The sequence below is a fragment of the Hirundo rustica genome, chromosome 1, assembly GCF_015227805.2.
Source record: "Hirundo rustica isolate bHirRus1 chromosome 1, bHirRus1.pri.v3, whole genome shotgun sequence".
Lineage (NCBI taxonomy): Eukaryota > Metazoa > Chordata > Aves > Passeriformes > Hirundinidae > Hirundo > Hirundo rustica.
The window spans coordinates 127,540,325-127,564,050 of record NC_053450.1 but is presented as its reverse complement, the minus strand read 5'-3'; the positions used below and the strand labels follow the sequence as shown (position 1 = coordinate 127,564,050).

The 23,726-nt window shown below is 36.5% G+C and overlaps 1 protein-coding gene across 10 annotated transcripts in view; it reads right to left on the bottom strand.

Moving 5' to 3' along the window:
* DGKB (diacylglycerol kinase beta) overlaps positions 1 to 23,726 on the bottom strand; it is a 382,225-nt gene that overhangs the window by 289,491 nt on the left and 69,008 nt on the right. For 6 of the 10 annotated variants that reach the window (XM_040076701.2, XM_040076658.2, XM_040076666.2 and 3 more), the window contains exon 2: positions 14,414 to 14,673. In XM_040076701.2, coding sequence (XP_039932635.1) covers positions 14,414 to 14,483 — 70 coding nt within the window. In that variant the 5' untranslated portion in view covers positions 14,484 to 14,673. The other 4 variants (XM_040076691.2, XM_040076728.2, XM_040076676.2 and 1 more) reach the window with 4 other exon arrangements.

Below are 23,726 nucleotides of genomic sequence, written 5' to 3'. Positions count from 1 at the left end.
CTTGCCATTAAGATTTCTTTACTCTTTATTTTTATTTGATTTTATATAAAAATTCAGCTGATGTTAATTGACATGTTTTTCACCAATGCCTCCTAACTACTTATCCTTTATTTCTGATGGCTATGCACGCACAATAAAAATAATGTGTAATATTTATTCAAACAAACTTAAAAAGAAGACTTTATCTGCCTCCTTATTTATACTTGACCCGCATCATCCTTTAAGGCAAAGGTTTAATGTAAAAATCTACTATGTTCTCACTATAGTTAAAAATAGACAAAGCCTGATAAAATGAAATTAAATGAAAAGGTCTTTTCATAAGAAATGCTGATAATGGATTCATTTCATAGAAACGAGTGATGCGTAAACTGCACAAATTAACATTGTTAAAACAAAATGTAGTTTTTGTGGTCAGGAAGATTTAAAATTGATTTTCTCATTTTTTTGTAAAACTCAAAAAGCAGGCTCCTAAAAATCGCTTACAAGTTTTAAGATGCCATTTGAATTTCCAGACCCGCAAGAGGAAAACAGCAGAACATTCTACACTCCCCTAAAATGACTATTAGAGTGACCAGTTCAACAGCATTAATGCATAAAATTTCAAAATGCAACTGAGTGCAAACCAAAAAAGCAGTTTGAAAAATCTCATTTCTCATAGCCACCTCTAAAGCTATCTACTCATGGTCATTTGGCAAGAGCTGGCCAAATTCTGGCAACTTTTACAAAGCTCGTCAGTCGCTGAAGTTGTGCAACATAAGCTACTAGACTTTTATCTAAGACTAGATATGTAAAATGGGGGGGGGGGGGGGGGGGGGGGGGGAATCACAGCTCTAGAATATGCACGCAAAGAAAATATTTTTTTTTCTGAATTATATGGAAGACTACTATTCACATTAGACTAAAAGCCTATCAATAAAAGTGGGATTTTCTCCTGTCAAGTGTTCACTAAAGATTAGAACAAGTCTGATATCCTGTGCAATTATTAACACTAAGAAACTATTACAAAAATAAACCCATAATGGAAATAAACATCTGCTATGATAATAGACTTTATTCTCTTTTGTGAAAGGGATGAAACTGTTCTCTATTCCTTCCACCTGCTTAGTCAATATAAACCAATAATTATTGTGAAAAAATGAAACAGATGGAAGAAATAGGAAAAAGTTTCATCCCTTTCAGAAAAGGAGAAAGAAAATTAAGTAGAATCCACTTCATAAAATAGAAAAGGGTATTGAGAGAGTGCTTCTGAGAAAGACCGCACAGTTAAACATAGACATGTAGTAAAACCATGCAGAAATCAAATCCCCAGAGATGTTTCATGATCTGTAAAACAAAGCAGATGATCAATTCTTTCAAACTAAACCTATTTGACAACTGTGGTATATGGAGTTTCTTTATTATTATTATTCTTTATTTTTGAAAGATAGTTGTATGAGTATGAGGTGTGTAAGAGGCTTAGTATAAAAATACTGGAATGTTATCAGAGACAAGTTCATAGGTATGTACTGGTGGTCTGAATAAGATAAAAACTTACAAAAACTCACCTGCTGCTATATACAGGATTAATCACAATAAAAAACCCTAACAGTCTGCCTCAACCACCACCTCTGAACACTGCACATACTACTCTTTGGCACTATATGTGTAGCACATCGCAGCAAGAGAACATAACCTTTCTATCACTGGCAGCATGAAGAGCAAACCCATATGAAACAAGCTCTTGCATATGCCTGGGTATTGTAACTCCTGGGGGGAAAAACAGGACATGACAAACTCTTACTGCATGGGACAGAACAACTTGCTGAACATACAGGTGAGCATTCCCATCTAAGAAAATAATGTCATTTCTTACCTTAAATAACAATTTCCAGGTTAAAACCTGAAGTTCAACAGGCAAATTTAACATAAGAAAAATGCAGTGACATGATATATTGCTTATTCATTAACCTGAGTTATTCAGAGCACTTTACACAGCTTTTTCATTCACTAGATAGAACCCAACACTTAATGAGGTCTTACTCAGTTTCAAGCCAAAGATTTTCTGTAGTGAGAGACCATATTTATTGCTAGTTTCCACTAATAACTAAATGGAGATGTTATTATAACCCACTCTGCATAATTATACAAGACTTAGATTTGCTTTTTATGTCCAGATAGACCCTGAATAAAGATTGACATATTTGTGCCTGAAACACAAAACTTCAGAGATGCATGCCTCCCAGGGACAGGATGCTAAGCTGTAGAGATGACTGGTTTTGTTTGGGTATTTTTCCTTTTCTTTTGTTTAGGAGGTTGAGAAGGTGTTGCTAGCCAAACATGCTACATGGACTGTGTGGATAGATAAAAAAGTAGGGATGAAAACAAAACAACAAAAAAAAGAAAATCAAGTTCTTCTGAAATGTGCTACTGGTAGAAAACCCCTAAGATTTTAAACTTACTCAGTTTATTTTTAAAAATATAAGACTGGACAACTTTAAGCTGCAACATCTACACAGAGCTGCCAAGTACTTATCTTAGAGTCTGCCTTGAAGAGTTTGTAGTTTGAAGAGCAGTTTAGTAGTCCTTGTACACAGTCAGTCTTTACATCTCAAGACTGCTATTAAAAGAAACAGCTACTCTGACACTTACTTCTTGAAACTAATCCAAAAAAACTGCAGTGCATGCTGTGATTTAAGCACATAGACTGGGAAACACTTCAGAATGTGCTTTTGTACCATTTGGGACAACTTACTTGACATTTTTTCTGTGAATCCCTTATCCCTTAAGCCCCCAGAGCTCAAAGTACAGATCATTTAAATTTATATCATAATGTCATCTAACTTTAACAGCACGGTATTCTTTTAAGGTATCACATGATAGACCATAGATAAAACAGCAAGCCTGGACTTGACAAGCAGTGTGACAATGTTCATTGTGTCCGAAACAAAGTACAAAAATATGGTTCTATACTTAAGAGGCATATAAAATGGGTCATTACTCCTCTAAGTATTAGCTACTTCCTAATTAACTAACTTTTTATCTTCTAAAACAAATCTGAATGAACAGCCATTTCTGATTTATTCCAGAAAAAGAGCATCTCCAAAGGGACTGTAAGTGGCTTTTTTCAAATTCCAGTTTGAGTACTTGCTTGAATTCACCCTCACCCAAAATTGACTAAATAAGTACTCAATCAAATCAAAAATAATAGTGCTTGTATAAATCTTCATGGATTTGAATAACAAAGAAATTATATCCAAAAACTTCTAATGGGCCCTCAACAGAAGACAAAATAGTTAATATAAAGTAATTTAAATAATTTTTTCAAGATAAGCTTTGGTTAGCCAACAAAGTTCAATGTGAATTCTTTTCCTTCTGCTGCAGCTAATTTCTCTCAATTTCATGATTGCATTTTTTCAGCAGTATTATTATTTTTCATAATCAAACAGCAAATGTAAATCAAAATTTCCAAGTATAAAGTTTTAGGTACCGAGTTCTACTTTGGCTCCTGTCTGCTGTTTGGTTTCTCTAAAAACCAAACTTTGATTTTGTCCTAATAAGCTATTTCTAACATCTGTTCTTCTCCGTCTTCTTACATCACTCATGGCACTACCTATGGGTTGCAAAACTGGCACAGATACATGAATTTTGACCTACCAAAACTTGGTAGACTCTAACTTTATTTGAACCCATGAAGACATTTGTTTTGCTTTGGTTTTCCATGTTGTCTTTTTTTTTTTACATTTTGAAATATTTTTTCCCTTTCAGGACTTTTACATTTTTATTGCACGAACTCTTGTCACTCATTCATTTTCTTCAATGTACTTTCACCATCTCTGGCATAATTTCAGCAACTTATTAAACTCTTAAAGCCTATCCAGTACTGAAGTGCCTCTATTCAACAAAGAATTCAGACATATACTTAGTACATAAACCATCTTCCCATCCTCCTCTCACAAACATCTATAAAATTTTCACAGTTTCCTTCCATTCATTTCAACTACTATTATCTATAGGCTCTTAAACAATATACAGCCTATGCTTTCTTTCAAAGCAGTTACAAGGATTGCCAAAGTGTTTATGTTGATACAGCTAAGGATAATGGAGTCTGTCCCATCTCTGTAGTGAATTTCAAACATAAAGAACCTATTAAAAGTAGAAACCGCACTCTACTTAAAAAAAAAAAAAGCAAACCACACACAACAAACAAAATCAGAACCAATAACAAAGAAACAACAGTTAGCAAAGCATTTTAAAGCTCTTCAGTATGCCTTCATGAATGAAAATATCTATTACTACGCGACTTAATTCTAGGAAACACATTCTTCAAAACAAACTCTTTATCTCTATTATCACTGCTACAATTAATTTGAATGTCTCAATACCAGAATCACAGAATTGTTAGGGTTGGAAGGGATTTCTATAGACTATCTAGTACAAACCCTGTTTCAAGGCAGGGTCATCTGCAATAACAAAAACTACTTGTAACTTTTATTTCTATTTTCAGAATTAATACAAAAGCATATTATATTGGAACTTAATCACAAATTATTTTGTCCATATTCTGTACTGGTTTTAATAAAATTATGACCCACACAATATCTGGACAGTTTTAAAAACAAATTTAGCAATCTGTAATGTCCTCAAAAAGCCATTCAATTCTGCAGTGCAGCCAACAAATCTATATACTAACACTGCATAGAATCCACTAAAAATCTTCCAGAGCCACACAAAAAGCAATATATTTTTAGCGCCTAAAAATACAATAAACACATATGTAATTATGAGCACATTTTGAAAATTTGCTTCTTTTAACTGGCAGAAAACAAGAGAGAGGACAGCAACCCAGGGCCCTTCATCCCAATTAACGGCAGAGGGAGGAAAGTCACCTGACACTTTTGGACAGCCGTAACTTCCCTCTTTTTCAAACAGACACCTCTGACTCTCGATTTAAACCATCAAGAAAACGCATTTACTGTTCTCAAGAGGAACAAGGAAGGCAGCTTTTGCTCTCCTTTCTCCAGAGACCCAGGAGAGGCAGAACAGCATAAGTGGTAAAGCTAATAGCAAAGCATTTTTTTTTCACTGAAAGTGTTGGACGAGCAGCTTTCCCCTTCTCTCTTCAAGCATATGAAGCTTTGCTGGGCTTAAGGGACCTACCATGGGCTGCTGGTTTACTGAGTATGGATCTGATAAAGGCAAAGCAGGATCATCCTTTCTTCAGAGCTATGTTTTTCCCAGTTTGTCTGATGAGTCATGGACTGTCAACCATTTGAATTACACTTTCCAGCTCTTCTATAGAAACACAGGGACTAAAAATACATGCTTTTAATAAGAGCTGAGATTCTGCTACAGTCACATGGCTCTCCAATTAGCCCATTCTCCCTTCATTTTGTTTCTTAAAGCTTGGTGAACTGCAACTCTCTGTTTGTGACATCAGGCTCATTTCCACAGCAACCAATTGAATTATCCCCCAAATCTTTATAATAAGAATAAGCAACAGGAACAGATGAACGTGTAAGAAACAAAAGCTTCTTACTGTTTACATGCAAATGCCCGTAGAAACCACCAAACAATAAAGGAAAAGAAATATGGAAGATACACAGAAACACAGGAAATGTAACAAAAGCATAATCAATGTTTACATATTTTACAGTGTATAAATAGACATTCAATAGTTTGATAACCATATGTTCAGATCTGTAATAGACACAATATATGTTATATATGGTAACAGCTGATGCTGCAACACCAGGTGTTACTGACTGGCACCATGTACCTATGCTGCTTCCGTTCTAGAAAATGTCATTGTTTTTCACCAAGGAAATAAAAAGCAAGGTGAGATGACATCACTTGCCTTTCAGAATTCAAAGACCAGCTATTAGCTACCACATATCATGAAAACCCTCAGACACAGACACCTGAAAACACCTCTTACAAGAAAAAACTAAGGGAGCTGGTCCTGTTCAGCCTCATTCACCCATTCTGTGATTCTGTTAACAAGTGTTTCTGACTTCGTAAGAACTCGTTACACTCGCTTGTTGCAACAATATCACTGAAAAAGGAAATGCAAAGTCATTAACTTTTACCCTAAAGACTTTCTTATAATTCTCTTCTATTACAACTATATTATTTAAGTACCATTAAATAATAGTATGTATATCTAAGAGCTAACACAGGCCCTGATCCTATTGGCAGTGCTAGAGTTCTGACTAACTTAATTTCCCCAGGTACAGAAACAGTCACTGTGCTCTCAGCAGAAACACTGGGAACTTAGTGACATAATCTAGACTATAATATGATTTTCCTGAAAATAAGGGCCTAACAGTGTCTAGTCCCAGCACAATAAATTCAACATCTGTACTGAACTACTATGTATTGAACTACCGTGTTTCACTGCTCAGCAAGACTGAGCAAACCTTACAGTCTTCTCCAGCTGTTGTGATTTTTGTGTCTTTCCCACTCTCCCAGATGAAGACAATGTGCAAGAAGTTTGCAGGTAAATTATCATCTTGTAGTGAGACCACCAAATGCTTTTGATGATGGGACAGTGCCCTCCTATTTATCACAAAGGAAACATTTCCGGTGCCTCTCCAAGCCCAAATTATGTGTTTATGATAACAACAGCCTTTTCTAACAGTATTTTCTCTCTGGAGTCTGGGATCAATGCAACTTGGTACTATCGAACAGCCTGAATCAATTCTTTCCTTTTTCAATTCCTTTAACATTTCTTCCACGTGAGACTTAAATAGGTACATAACTTTGACACTTCCACTAGCTTTCCTAAAATAGACGAATCAAGTATGCTAGCACTAGCACAACTGAAACGATTTGCTTCCTAATACTTTACTTACCCCTAAATGAAAGTTACGATTTTTGGAGCCATCATAATTTTGATCATAACAACCAATTATTCAGGAACCAGAGGCAGCTCTTTCGGAAGGAAATGGATGCTAAAAACATCTGGTGCTTCATTGAACTGATCCAACCCTGGACCAACTTGTAATAATTTCCAGAGTCTTTGAATTACAGGTTTACCCTAACAAACCTACCTTCTCTCTTTTACTAAATTAACTAAGTCTTTTCATGTTATGATATATGATCACTCGTTAGCAGTCTCCAGTCAACAGCACACAGAAGTGACAATTATTTTGAATTTTGCTGACTATAATCCCTTTAATTGGAACTCTTGAACAAAACATATACTCCAAGAGCATCTTCTGTTCTGCAGAGGAAGAGAGTCTTTTTCAGCCTTTACAGTTCTATGATTCTGGGGGATTTATAAACAGGAGATTTGTCCCAATTTTGCCAGCTGTTAGTAACAATTATAAATTCACTATTTTCTGCTCTTAAAACATGTCTCCCTGCTGCTGGCATATGAAGTTTCTTGCAGTTGAAAGACAGGAGAGGATCCCTGTAATTAGCTAAGACATGAATATTATATTGTAATAAGATACACCAAGTCACTCAATATGACTACTTTGTGCTGTTACTATGTACCAGTCAAAGTTCTACAAAAGCCAGTATTTCCTAAAGGAATGATTCAAATTAGAACATATAGCAGCCTGAGAGGGCCAAAAACGTACTCAAGTGCATCTGCTTTTGCCACAAAATAAAGAAACTCCTGAATAATTTGATAGTCCCTTTAACCAAACAGAGTTCAGAACTCTTCTACACCATTCCTTTCCCTAAATAGATTTTCCTTTCCCTAAGTACCTGAAACGAGATGGGTGCCCTTCCTCAGTATGGGTGTGGATACAGGAAACAAGCTCTGCATACACGAGTGTCCCACCTGGCAGACATACAAAGGTTCCTCCTTACTCACAACTCTGGACACAATCAATATGATACTGTTTACCATTGGCAGGCTAACTGGAGAGTTGATCAGCTTCTGTTTGGTTAAAAACACAACTGCTAGTCACTACTAGGCACTGATCATGGCAGGAACACTAAGCATTTTATCTCATTAGAACGCCCACCTCAAAGATCCAGAGCATATTGTATTGTTGCATGTTTATCAGCTTTTTTTTTCTTCAGAAATGCTCAACTCATCATTCCTATCTTCCACTCTCTTTAAGACCTAGCACAGAAGCCTTCATTAGAGAAAGGAAAGAAATCCACTAATATTTCTGCAGATGATATTGGTGCCCAGCTTTCAATCTCACACAACAACTTTATCTATAGTATGATCTTCAGAGGTCAAGTCTCAACTATGACTGGTAAAATGAAAAATAAATTCACAACTTTGTATCTTCCCTAATCTGGATTTCAGTCTAACACAAGTCAAAGTCAGATCTAATATCCTCATTAGTAAAAACTGTATGTAAAAGCTTTCCTTTGGACAGAGTTCAGCGCTTTTTAAGAGTAAGTGTGACTATTAAATAAACAAATATTAAATAATTAATAAATGACATATTAAATAAATAATATGTAACTTTCCTAACACATTTGCTCTAAATTGGTACAACACAGGAATGTGTACAAAGGATTTAAATTCACAGATCTGAAGAAAAAAATTAGTGTTATATCAATATGCATAGTTCATAGTTCATTTCTCAGGAGAACTAAAGTGGCCCGCCAAACCACTGAGTAGTTTTCTCCACTCCATTTTCTCCTACTCGGATTTTTAGTTACCAAGCACAGATTTAGGATAAGGACTCAGACTCTACAAATTATCAATTGGTCCCTTTTTCTGGCCACTCTATCCCCAACAGGCCTTGCATGCAAAGAGTGTGGATCTCTCACTAGACCCGCTATTCTCCTCCATGAAATTCTCCAAAGTGCATGGGATATTGTACAGGCAGAGCTCGCAGACCCCACGTTCTAGCCAGACTAATAGATTTTGTCAAAACTTTTTGAGAACCTAGTCGCCTCTATCTTTACTGATAGCAGCAGAAAACACTATAATCTTAAAATCCAATACTTGGGGTAAAGCTATTTTCAGTAACCACCAGTGATACTCCCTCCATTTTCCACACAGTCAAAAATAGCTGGGTTTGTCAAATTGTATTTGATAAGGTTCATTCACTCATTAGAATTAGGACAATTCCATGCAGCACTGGAAGCCTGGGACCTCTGAGGGATTGTGTAATGGCCCATAGCTGGTGACCAGCTGCGACATATATGAAGTTCCCTGAAGGTTATCATTTATACCCATTGTAAAAGATATTTCAGTCTGTGAGGATCAAACCTACCCAAGAGTCTCTGACAACTTAATTTTGAACCAAAACTTTTGCTGACCTTCTAGTTTTTCTCCAGTGATCTTTTTCACAAATTCCTCCTTCCTGTTCCCCCATAAAATTGTTTCACTGTCTGGCTGTTGCAGTAGTTATTGATGCAACATCAAAAGATGCTACAGCTGCTGATGTTGTTTCTGTTCTCACAGTCATTTCTGTAGCACTCCAACATCTATTTCTATCTTCAGTCTGTGACAGAATGCCCAAGTTTTCCTCCACCAGCCTGGGAAAAAATCACTGCCAAAAGTTTTGCAAAAAAGTTTTTTTCAGGCTTTTTCCTCAGGGCATGTTTTGTTGACAAACTCAAAAGGACAACACAAAACCAAGCTATTTCCCCAGAGTGCACATGCTGCCAGAGCTCAGAGGTCTTTTTCTCTGCATACTGAGGGAATAGCTTCCTTTTTTTTTTTTTCCTTTTTTAATGCTTAGCTGATTAATGAAATAGTCTTGTTTTAACTGTTTCAAATCCTTTCAATATTTCCCCACTTGCTTTTTTCCTCTAAGCTCCTTTTAACATATAATTTGGACTACAACAGCCATAAAACTTTGTTTAATAAAAAGGAGGTATCAAATTCATTTAATAAAAAGGATTTTAAAAACCCCTGTCCAAACTAATCCAATTCACCATACAGATAATAATTGCAATGAAGCTATTTATATTGCCTCTCTCTAATGCCCTTGTAATTCAGGCTCCTGTTTGCAGTAGTACAAAATGGCACATATCAGTTAATCGCAGAATCATTGAGGTTGAAAAAGATGTCAAGATCAAGTCCCACCTTTGACTCATCACCACCTTGTCAACCAGACCACGGCACTAAGTGCCACATCCATTCGCTCCTTGAACACTTCCAGGTGCAGTGATTCCACTACTCTCCGGGCAGTCTGTTCCAATGTTTAACAACCCTTCCTGGGAGGAAAATTTGATGTCCAACCTGAACCTCACCTGGTGCAGTTTGAGACTTTTAAGCTTTTGTCCTGCTGACTGACAGCTTTTGTCCTATTGCTGTTTGCCTGGGAGAAAAGGACAACCCCCACCTGACTACAACCACCTTTCAAGAAGCTGAAGAGAGTGATAAGATCACCCCTGGGCCTCCTTTCCTCCAGGCTAAACAACCCCAGCTCCCTCAGCTGTTCCCCATACAACTTACAAATACATATCTGGTATCATATAGTTTAGAAGAAACTTTCTGCCTGAAATGTTCTGTATGTACCTTACTCTATGCAATGACAGTTCTGTGCAGAAAAATCCCTTTATCTTTTCACCTTCCTTTCCCACAGCCAGTATTGATTATGAAACGTAAAGGAGAAAAAAAAATTTCTTCTCTCAAGTGCATTCTTCTCATCAAGTGCCCTAGAATCTTCAGGATTTAGTGTGGGCTACATTATTGTCATTATTATCACTATTATATAATAACCACACCAGTTATCCCAGGGTTTTTTGCGTTTTTTGTCACCTATTCTTCTGAGGCAATTTAAAACCAGGAAAAGATGTAATGCAAAATATGTTCTACTCTTCTATCTTTGGAACAAGAGGAGAGAAGAGATTTTTAACTTGACTAGGAAGAAGGACATAGAGGAACTGCCTTTGGAAATTATTATTATTCGGAAATTGTTATTCTTCCAAAACCCACATATGCATATTAACTGTTAAGTGCCAAGTATTAGGTAACATACTCTCTGGACTTTAGAATTTTTTTTTTTTTTTATGTGAAGTAATATTTGAACTGTCTCAAAAAATTAATTGAAGCCCCAAACTATTTAATAGAGCAGGCAAACAAAGAAGGGTCCTACACTGAAAGCATAAAATTGCCTTGACTTGAGCTCAAAAATAATTCAGTAAGAAAAAATTACAGATACTCCTCTGAATAATTTACAAGAGGATATTCACTTACTATGAAGTCCTGAGTGTTGCTTAGAAGGAAATAGTTAGTGACTAGGAACAAGTAGTGGAGAACTCCTTCTCCTTTGCTGTTCAATTGTATTTATGGAAATTGAGAAAAGCTAGTATATATTCAAGACAGAAATTTTGCATTCAGGGTTTGGGTTCACCAAACAGTTGGATCAAGCACTGAATCATACTATAACTATGTGAAGAAGAAAACAGGCAGACAAGATGTGGAAGGAACTTCTCAAAGTGATTACAAGGGCAGTACCTACACATACAGCTAGGAGCGGACCTCGTTTAACAGGACTTGACAGACTAGACAGACTATCATCAAGCTCAGAGAAGATGAATAAAAGAAGAACTACACTGAACTAGAGGAAAGTGTCTTTCAGACAGAAAGTGAAAAGCATGTCCTTCTCAGAGCACTAGAATCCACAGGAGTAATTTAAAGGGGTTTATACATTGAAAGAGCCACACACCTACTTTGGTGACTAATAAGGGAATTTATGCTCTAAGTCCAAGACAGTTGGATCTATATTGTCCACAGTTATATGGGTTATATATGCACATATGATTCACCTCTGGATGTACTTATTATCTGTGCAGTCTGTATCTAAATACAGTATGAGATTTTCTTTGCATGACTTAAGTGATACCAAGAGAAGCAGCTCACCTAGGTGCCACCTGAGTTCTGTTTCAGTGTAAAGATAAGAAGAGGCACTTAATCTCTCCCTTACAATTCACATGGACCCTTTTCTCCCTTCTTCTTGGAAACTGTAAGACTTGCAGGTGTGACTAATTTCAGTAAAGTTTGGTAGCAAGTCTTCATAAACAGGTAGAGATGAGACAGGCTTGCTTTCCAGATAGGGGAAAGATTAAGGATACGGTTTCAGACTGAGCTTTGACCTCAAAAGACTCAACCCCAAATCTCTCACTCCTCCAAGAGTGCCCCATCTGCTATGCAGTAGAACAGTGTCACCCCCTCCTATACTGGATCCAAACGAAAGGCTTTCAGACTTGCCAGGTGGTCAGTGCTTGTGCCCCGAGCAGAGGCTGTCACGTAAGTAAAACATTCTCTCACTCTGTAGCCAGCTTAGGCTGAAGAGATTCAGCATCAGAAGGGAACTGCGCAAGGAGTTTTCTGCTGATCAAAAAGTCAATATGCAAAAAAACCACCATACGCATTTTAAAGAGAATACTTTCTGCATGAATAGGCACATGACGTACATAAAATGGATGAGCAAACTTTCTTAACCAAATTTACTTAGGCTCCAAAGAAAAGCAGAAATCGAAATCCCCCTGTAATTAAGAACTTCCTACTGGTGCTAGCACAAGGCAGCTCAGCACATGCCTTCTCCCCATACAGAAGAATTTAACAAAGAACTACACCCAGGGGAAAGGCCCACACTGGACAAGTTTGTGGAGGACTATGTCCCATGGAATGTACTCCACCTCAGAACATGAGAAGAGAGTGAGGAGTGATAGAACAGTTTGGTGAGCAATTGGCATCCTGCCACAATCAACCCAACATAGCTGTATAAAAGTAATTTTGATTTCCAGCGATCTTATCAGGCAGAAGTAACTATCAGCCACAAAGAGTATGATCCAAGGTAGATGGGTGTTTGGTAGACTACACTCTTCCTTCTAGTACTCCAGTACTACAGCTTGATGCAAACTAAAATAGAATTTATAAATACTGTATTTTTTGAATTCAAGAAAGCTAAAAACTTCCACAGTTAAAGTAATGTTGCAATTTAGGTAAGGTGAAGTAAAATCTCTACACCAAACTGAAAGGCAGAGTAAATTAAGAGCCTCCATATCAGAGGGTGAATGCAAAACAAAACACCTCTTTATGAATTCCCTACTTTTTCCAAAGTCCTGCAGTGAAACCCACTTCTTAGCACGAGGCAGAGCTGGGTGCTCATCACCATCACTTGTTGGCAGACACCTCCCCACAGTATCACCCTCTGACACCCAGATCACACTTCCATCCTGCAGGAGAACCACTGGTACTTCAAGTTCCATGCTAGAGAAAAACTAGCAATGCATTTCTTTTAAATGAGGACTTTTGTTGTTTAGGGTTTTTATTATTTTTATTTTTAATTGTTTAAGTGAATCAAACTCTACCAAGTCACCAAATGAAATTTAGGGATTTTCAGTTCACTGCCTTTCCAAGTTCAACACAGTCAATGAAACAGCAAAGCAATTTTGTATTCCAGCTTTACAAAATGTTATATAACTTAATTATTATTTAGTAATGAGAGATATCTCTTGTCACAATATTTTGAACCTTGCCATGTTACAAAAAAATATATCAAATCAAAAAATGTTGGTTCTAATTTTTTTTAATTGCATTTTAAAATCTTAGACCACACACTTAAAGATACTGTTATTCAATCATTTAGTTAAATTAAATTGGACACCCCAGAAATTCAAATTAAGGTCCATACCCAGGGTTTAGTCCTTTGGCATTATACATGAAAAGTTATATATTATTAACTTTTTTTCCTAATGCCTCAGAAACTGACCTTTTTATGCAAAAAATGTGTCACATTTCTCATTTCCAAAAAACTAAAATCCTTTCATTACAGAGGAGCTGAGGAAGCTTGAAAGACAACATATCTTTCTTTAATGTACACACACAAACCCAAACACAAACATGTTCAACCAATTTCCCTGACGCCAACAGTTCTACCAAAACAACGGCTCTGAACTATTGCGTGTGCAAGAAGTGCTGGAGGAGCAAAGGGAAGCCAAAAGCAAAGAAATATCTTAAATGCCTTTTTTTCCCAACAAGGAAGGCAAATGTTTTGCCAAATGTTGCACTCAGGCTTAAGTTAGAAGAATGCATAGTAAAAAAAAACCCACATAACTTCCTATCTCTATCAGAAATCTCAAATTCAGAAATGGGGAAAAAAAAAACCAAAAACCAAAAACCAAAACAAACAAACAAAACAAAAAAAAAAAAAACAAAACAACCAACCAACACCCAACAACAACAACAAAAAAAACCTTGAAAATATTTTCCCAAGAAGCAGTAAATATTTTCAAAAGTGATTTTGTTAAACTGCTCTATTATGTTTACTATTTATTTGGTGATTTAATTTAAAACAAACAAGATTATTCATATAAAAATGTGAAATACAGAGTTTTCTTCACAATGGTCTCTGAAAGCAACGACTCATCAATATAAAATCTGGATGTGTTCTTTCTAAGCTGTGAATAGTATCAATAATACAACAATTTCATAGGCTACATTCAAAATACTCTTAATTTTTATTTAGCCATAAAACTAAGTATTTTTAAAATTACTTACATTCTGCATATTTCTGAAGCTGAGAGAACTCTCCAGGGCTAAGGTTAACCCACTTCTCCTGGCTCGTCATACTGGCACTAAGGGTCCTCCTTCTGTATCAGAAGAATATTCCTTTTGATCCAGATGTTATAAACTCCATAAAGATTTTTAACTTGAGTTCACAGTGTCTGGAGAGCGCTGAGATGGCATCAGTCCATGTGATGAAGTTTTTGATGCTATGAACTGTTCCAAATGTGTTGGTTCAGTGGCAAGTTACAGCACTGTTAAAAGAACAAATATTAAATAACAGAATAAGTGCCAAATATACCAGAATAAAATGCAAAATATTAAATACTAGAATATACCAGTTTTCCTATGGGAATACTTATAACTAATAAATATTTTCTCACATATAGTTTTGCTGAAAATATTTCCATACCATATTTGTCTGTAAATAGTTTTATATGTATTTCCAAATTATTTTTTTAATTCCAAAAACTTATGTGCAGCATTCACTAAAAAATATCAACTGTTTATGATCAAATGTAGCTGAACACACTTTATGGAGATGCTCCCGATTTAGTAACAACCACTGAAATAGTAGATACTATCTTATCAATAAACTTCGTTCCTTATGATTTTGAAATTGAATTTCTGCAACTGGATTTGTACCCAGTTATGTTGTTATACAGCACTGCATGAAATGCTATAAATCTTCTAACTCTCCATGCCAAAAATTAAATGGATTCTGCAGTTTCCTGAGAAGTTCACATAAGAGCTATGCAAATATTAACTATTCTAACAAAATAGTAGGGATTTGATATATAGAACATCACAACATTGCTGGTCACTAATGAAAATCAAATATAACTATGGGTACCATCACAGATCAGTTCAGGAAAAAAAAAAAATTCAAACTCTGGGTGCCTTCTCATCCCAATTTTATGCAGTTTCTACCTCTGTAGGACAGGCCCTCTGAAAGCAATGCATTACCAACACCACTCCTGGAACAACAGGTAGGCTGCTTTTCATCTAATTTTAGCCATCTGAGAGCCAGGTACCTCATTTGAGATTGTCATCTCAGGTGCTCCCTTTAATCATCACAAAGAGACAGGTGGCCCAGGCAGCAATTAATCCTTCCAGTTTCAACATAACCTTAAAATGCGATAAATTGCCTCCTGTGGTATTTATCTTTTATTGATTACAGAGGTTGCCTAGAAGACCAGTTTAGACTAGAAAGCTAATTTTAGACTGTAAGTGGAATCTCTTCTTATGTCTAGCAATGTATCATTTATAAGGGTTAAATTACAAAAAGAGCAAACAAAAAATTCAGACCAAAAGAGACTAACACAGCAATGGAATGAAGGCTAAGGAGGAAGATGTCGGTAGCTAAGATGGAATAGAGAAATGATTCATGAGTGGAAAGAAAGGAAAAACAAAAAAATTACTAGGAACAGAAGCATATTCAAAAAAAAAAAAAAAAACCCCACAAAAAAAAAAAAAAAAAAAAAAACCACCAACAAACAAACAAAAAACCCCCCAGCCCAATTATTAACCCAATCAGACAACACTTCTTTTTTCTTTTTTTTTTCCGTTTTACATGTACAGGTATCTTCACTGGACAAAGAAATTCATGCAGACACTAAGGAAGACAGCTTAGTCCCAGAGCTTTCATTGCTCTCAGACTCCTTCTTGTGAATGATTTGAATGCATGGACTATACTATGAGCCCGTTAAGTCTGTCTAAGTACAATAGCAGCTGTCTTGCCTTTTAAAAATCTGTACCAGAGGAGATTCCTCTGCTCTTCATCTCCTCTGTTACAAAAAAAAAAAAAAAAAAAGATGAGTTGGAAGATCTAGAATCTGATTGAATATATAATATAATTGTATAATGTAATTGAAAAAATAACAAAAACTGACAGGAGCATGGAGATTGGGATGAAAAATGTAACATTAATGTAAGTAATACTGGCCAAGCACAAGGCACATCAACCCTCAAATCTCTGTGAACAACTACAAAAGCTAAATGTGCTATTTAGTAAGAAAAGTTATCATTCTGTCTTGTGAACTTTGATACTTTTATGCATCTCAAGAAAAAATAACTATGGTCAACTGGGTCATTTTAATCAAATTAGGGATGTTTCATTTCTGGCAGTTGATTAGATTGTATTAAAGACAATTTTATATCTTCAGGTAGGTATATATATTTTTATAATCTTGGCAACTGATTAGATTTTATTGATTTTTTTAAATTGTATTTGCATAACTGACTTAACATAACCAAAATTTTCTACCACAGTTTCATCCATTTTGACTATTTGCATCATCCTTAACTACATTAGCTTCATTAGGTACGAAAACTAACATTGCTGAATGCTGTAAAGTTAGAGATTATCTTGATTATTTAATATGCATATTTGTGATAAACAGCTTACCACTAGAATTACTACAGGTAGCAAGGTAATGATGCTGTGCACTCTGGTCTGATCAATCTATTCATATGCAATACTTTTAGTTGACCACTGCCGACAGAGTTTGTTGTATACACATTTCATCAGCAGGGAAAACAGATCTAAATGACCAACTCTGACATCCCTTCCCCTTTACCAGACACCCAGGCTCTACAGCCTAGAACCAGAGTTGCAACAAAACATGCATGTCCTGAACGAGATGGCAGCAATGGAAAAAATGTAGTACGGGTATGTCAGCTCACAGAAAGAAGATGTTGTTTGTGCCTAACAACAGAATTTAAGGTTACATTTTTATTCTGGACAACTCCCAAATGCAAGTTCTATCTTTTGAAAGGGAAGCCTGTGTGGGACATAGTGGATCTAATGTGCCCAAGTGTAAGCTGGGAACAGGAAAGGCAGTCCTCTGAAGATGCCTCACTGGTCTTTGGACTGCAGCCAGGTCCGGACTCCACCTCAGCATAGGTGATGCAGAAATACATAGACACATATAGGGAAGATTTCATCAAAAGGAACCTTCTACATACTTCCTGTTTTCAGTTCCCTGTTAGGTCCTGCTGCAAGAGTTCTAAACAAGGAAAGATCCCTGCATCACTTACTTTTTCACAGTTTAACCTTACACAGTGACATTTCCCCATTTTATGTAGAAAATATTGACATTATAAGAAAATAAACACAGTATACAGGTGCTGATGACAAAAGTCATCAATGCATATTTGGGCTGTTTGTTAAGGTATACACTGGAAGATCACCTATATGCTATGCAAATATCCTAATTTCTATAAAAGAAATATTAGCTAATTTCTATTATCTTTTCCAGAAGTATTTAATATAAATTCACTTCTTTACACTTTATTTTAGTGCTCATCTCCAGGAAGGCTATGCAGTGAGAAACCTTCAGATAACTATATATGAAGAGGAAAGTAGTATCAATGATAATATTATCACATAGGAAAAAAAGAGTCTTGAACTACAACAATAATCAAATGTGCTTGCTGGTAGATAAAATAAAAATCAGCAGCTCTAAACGGATCACACACAGTGATTTGACCTGTTCATGCAGAGATAACTTACTCTGAAGAATACAATACAGCATACAGTTAAAATACACACAATGTCAGGTAAAGAACTTCCCAGCAATCCTCGAAGAGTTTGACCTATTCTGGGCAACTCAGATCTGTGCATACATTTTGTTAACATACACTTAGGCAAGATTCACAGCCCTGTCAGCCAGACACAAAGCAGGCCTTACAAATAAGAGAAACTAGAAACATGACATTAATAAACCAATCATTTAATCACAAAAAGAATTGGGGAAAAAAAAAAATCTTCCTGCTCTAGCCACTGACTATACTAAGTCTTAGAATTCCACTCTTTTTTTATAACATGTTGTCCTTTCTGGATTTGCCAGTTTATTAAGTGTTCTGTCAGGATTCCTACCAGGCTACATACCCAAACTAGGAAGCAAAGCTTTGTTAAAAACTATACAAATCAAATTACTTAGCATTCAGCCAACATTGCTAACAAACTTAGATTTCCAGGAATTCCCCATGCCACTGAAATCCTCAGCTGCTCTACAGAAGCCTGGCTGAGAAAAGAAAAATGAATATACAATGGAGAAAAAAATAAACTTAGAGGCAAATTCCCTATATATCAACCTCACAACTCAATCTCATTCCACTGCAAGGAAAGATGAGTTTTCAGGGAGTACTCAGGATGAAATAAATTACACCAGTCCCACAAGACTGATCAACAACACAGATTTCTGCTTCGAACTTTGGCCCATGGAGACACGTCCAGTTTCTCAACCAATCCAACACAACTTCCGCAAAGGCAGAGGAGCTTCTTTTGTGAGGTCCAACCTCATTGCCATGTCTGAAAGCATGACACTCATCTTAATGCATGCCTTAAGGGACTTCTGTTTACCGTAACAAGAAAACTTAGAGCAGCCTAGAAAATGGTTCTTGGACCTGCTCAGCCATCGTTTGCTTTCCACCAGCCTTCCATGATGTCCATCTCACACCAATTTCAACAACTGCCGGTTAGTCCATGAACGGGGCACAGGGTAAAGCTATAGCAAGTTTCCTTCCACAGAAACTAGTTTTCCACAACAAGACTGATTAATGATTTCTGCCTGAACAATAGGAATAAATAACACATAATATTTTATACCTTAATTGTTATGGAGGCTGCAGCAATTATGCCTATCAAGAACTTTTCTGTACGGAATGTTCTTGGCATTTCCTTCAGCGGGGTCCAACATTTTCACCATGGTTACGTAGATCCTGTGATTTTCAGTGTGGGTGACATCACAGATTTTCCAAAGGAGAAATTTTACATGTCAAATAACACATGCCTATGTGTTTGTGCCTGAAACTTTTCTCTGTTCAAAAAAAACCTAAAACATGCTAATAATCATTAATTTCTTGCCTGGAAATGCAGGCATTATGTACAGGTATACAAGACAAGTGCAGGTGTTCCTGCAAATAATTTTACACTTTGTAAAGAACACTGTCTCTAATGTCAGAAATACTCCAAATTTGCATGGTTTAAAGGTCAGCATGAAGAGTTTGATGGGCAAGAAATCCAATCAAAACATCTGCTAATCATCATTCTGGTTTCTTTACTTTCAAATACAGAAGTAATGTAATTACTTACAATTGCTGCCGGATTAATGGCATGAATGAAAAAAATGAAGTCCCATAACAAAACACAACAGCTTTTTCCTATATAAATTGAATATTTTACATGACAGCATCCTTATTTTGCACTGTATTTAGCATAGAGTCTTTTTAGTAGCACACTTCTTCAATTTAGTAAAGAATGTTTACTGATGTAGATTAATACAATTCTGAAATATTAACTAAAAACACTGACACACTGAAATCAGTGACAGTTTCTGCACCAAGCTGAAAATCTCTCCCTTTAAAGGAGTGACCAGAACAACTCAAAAGCACACTTGTTTTACTGACTACTTTATTCCCAGTTGTACTCGTCTGGGACATGTAAAAACATCCATTTCAATTTTAATACAAAATATATGGACTGTATTCCTCAGAGAAGCAATTACTCAAATTCACTTTCTTGAATTATTTATATGGAATATATCAGTAAACACTAAAATGACATGCAACACAAACCCTATTGCGGCATGCTAAGCAGAATGCTTGAATCTTTCTGAAAACATTTCACCAATACTACAGTTTGTGACAGGGAAAAATATTAGCAACAAAAACTGAGAACTGATAAAAAACAATCAGAATGCAAGACAGCAACATCACTGAGTAAAGTTAGGATTGATTTAAGAGCAGTTTAATAACTGAAGCAAAGTTGTTAAGAATAATAATGTTAAAAAAAGAGAGATTCCGAAAGGAGAGTGTGGAATAAAACTCAAGAGAAACAAGGGATGCACAATACAGTTGCTCACCTGAGAAGCAATCAGCCTCTCCTGAGCAGCAGTCAGCCAATTCCTCCCAGTTTATACCCTCAGAATGACATTCCATGATATAGAATATCCCTTTGGCCAGCTGCCCTGGTTATGCTCCCTCCCTGCTCCTTGTGCAGCTCCTCACTGGCAGAGCATGGGAAACTGAAAAGTCCTTGACTTAGGGTAAGCACTACTTAGCAACAACTAAACACTGTTATCAGCATAATTCTCATACTAAATCCAAAACACAGCTCGGTACCAGCTACTAAGTTTAAAACTAACCTTATCCAGGACACTCTCCGCTTACCTTTACTTCATCATATGAATCCATTAAAAGCAACTTCTGATTAAACTTATATTTTACAACTGCTGGGCTTGCTATTTCCAGGTTGTTACATTAACTACCTACCAAGCCAGAAGACCTATATTCAAATTTCTCAGTGTTTTCTTCACCAAAAGAAAGATTGAAATAAATGAAACCTCAGGAGAATCTGGGACAAGCACTTTTGCCAATTCATCAAAAGTATATAAAGGCATTTTTTTCTTTTTCTTTCTTTAAATAATACAGCTGAACAAATAAAAAACAAACAAACAAACAAACAAACAAACCAAAACAAAAAAAAAAAAAAAAAAAAAAACAAAAAAAAAAAAACACCAATGGAGGTTATTTTATGTTTATGACAGAAGTAATACATAATTCAAAAATCTCCTCCAAGTGAGAGTCATGGAACTATTCCCAATGTTAGAAATGTCACAGTAACAATTTTATGAAAACAGATTTTAGAAGTGAAAATTAGAAAAGAAAACTTGAGGAGTTACTCATCCTTCCTACTATTTTACACCAATGACTAAACAAGTAATTTTTTCTATAGGGCCACTAAAATTTGAAACCCTTTTTATGACTAAATGAACACATTGAATAATATTTTGATTTTATAAATGACTAATTACAAACACTAAAATTAGGAGGGGTAAATAAAAAGAGAGGAAAAAAATGGATCCCAACTAATGTATAAAATAAACAGTTCAGATAAAAAAAAATCTAGACAGCTTGTAGTATTTTAAAATTGGATTGGATTTTATAGGTATATCTATGTAATCTATAATAAATTCTCTGGAACACAGCACATTAGGCTGTCCACTAATAAATCACTCTGATGAGAGGATGACTCAGTCTCTCAAACAATTCTTTCCATATCACCCACCACTGTTTCTATATATCCACCGAAACTCCTCCAAAATCTAGAGCATCATGGATTAAACATCCTGAGCCCCTGCCTTCCAAATTACGCATCTGCCATCTTCCCCAGGAAAAAGCCAGCTCCAGAAGTGCCTCCCTCGGTACGAGCTCTGCATTGCCCTTCCCACAAACTGCGCCACAAGTATTTGTGCCTGCATCAACAGAGGTTAAGGTCTTGGACTATTATCTGCCACAAGTTCTTCCTCTTTTCTTTCATTTCCCTCTCATGAGGCAACCTCTGAATTCTGCCAAACAATTAACTTTTGTTGGCAGTAAACTACAGGGATTTTTTTTTGTTGTTTAATTGTTGGATTTAATTAATCTCTCCATATTTAGATGCTCTAGGGGTGATTACATTACAGGAGAGCAAAGCTGAAAAAGTGTGGTTTTTAACTGGGGAAGAATTCTGATGATCCATAATTTCCTGGGGCAGAAATTCCTACTTCATGCTCAGAAATAAGTCTTTGAAGAGATGTTGTGACAAAAATGTTCCGCACCGCTAGAGGAAAAGATTTGTTAACTGCTGTCCTCGTTCAAATGCTTTGTGTAATTTTAAAATAAACTGGGAACAGGGCAATGGAATTCCTCATTTAAAAAAAAAAAAACAAAAAAAAAACCTTGATTTAATCAATAGAAAATCTGATTTAATCAATACGAAATCTGCATAGAGAATAAAGATCAGGTTAGCAGGCAGGTTAAAGGATTTCATGGGAGAAGTTCACGATAGATTGTTTTCTATTATGTGTTTTATTTTTTCCCATAGGGAGAGGGCTGTATGGAGAAGTTGATTAAATTATTGCAGACCTGGGATATGAATAGCTGGCACTGTCACTTTCCACTGGGACAGTGTGGAGCCTTCTAGACAACCACAAATGGTTTTCTATTTCTTCAACAGTCTTACTATAACAGAGTTCAATGGTAATGAGATACCAAATGGGTTATCAAAGTAAGGTGGCCCCTTGCCTACAAGAATGGATATCTGCATCTGAAGTAAACTATGTGGTGGCAGTAGCATCTCAAAGTACAAATCCCTATTCACACAGAAAACTCCTGACCCACTCAAATTCAGCTCTAAAGTGACAGTAACTGCTAGCTTTGTGAAGGATCAGTGAGCATTGCCATTTGTATGCTCCTAGAATTTGCTCTGCCATGACCATACTGACACTAGAGGTGTGGAGCATGAGTGAGGCAGTTTTACTGAAACAAAGCCATAAGGGAAAATCCAAGCTGGCTCAGCACCACAAGCATCAGAGCAGGCTTTGCACCTCTGCCTGACCTCCTGTGCTCATGTCCAAGGGATGCAGAAGTACAGGCTGTCACAGGTCCACAATTCTCAATATCAGAAGCCATTACTTAAAGGCAGCTTGGTCTCACACCCTTCTGCAGCATAAACACACCTTGAGTCTCTTATCTCTTTTCATATCCCTAAGGATTTTCCTGTAGTTCATATACTGCTGTTGAGTAAACTGAGACAGAGAACTGGCATTTGCAGAACTACACTCTAGAGATCTGGTCAGAGATAGAAGTGCATTTTCTGACTGAGGGTCCTCCATTTGTTTGTCTGACTATCCATCCCACCCAGACAGACTTACAAACTTAAAGACTTTAACACATTGCCCCACCTTTCAGATAAGAAAACCCTACATCTTCATGGTTAACTGTATTGGGGTTTTTTTTTCAGAGGGATATGGGAAGACAACAGTGAAATGCATGCCCTCCACCTACTGACTTCAGTATGTTACTTACTTCAGAATTCTTTGTAGCTAAGAAGTAACAATATTCCTGTTGGAGTCCAGGGCATTCCTTTGGCTGCCCTGGAGGGTCGGAGACCTGGACAGGGGGGCCTGGGACCCCAGCCCAGAGCTCAGAGAGACACTGGCTTTGATCTCAGTCCATGGGAAAGGCTTCCTGCACTGCGGGAGGGATTACAGGCCACAAGAGTGTGAAAGATTGTAGTTTAGCTTATCAGAGGGTGATAAAACAGTAAATTTAGGTTTCTTGCATTGAAGTGAATGGGGGCAAGATGGAGAATTTGGGGCATTGTCTCCTGCTTCTTCTTTCTTCTTCCCTCACTCCATTTCAGCAGTGACGTTGGCACAAAGTAGTTTAATGGGGATTGGGTCAAGGTAGAGATCACCTGTTTAGTATTAGTAATAGACATTGGCAAGTAATGATAAATAAAGAATACGTAGCAATTAGT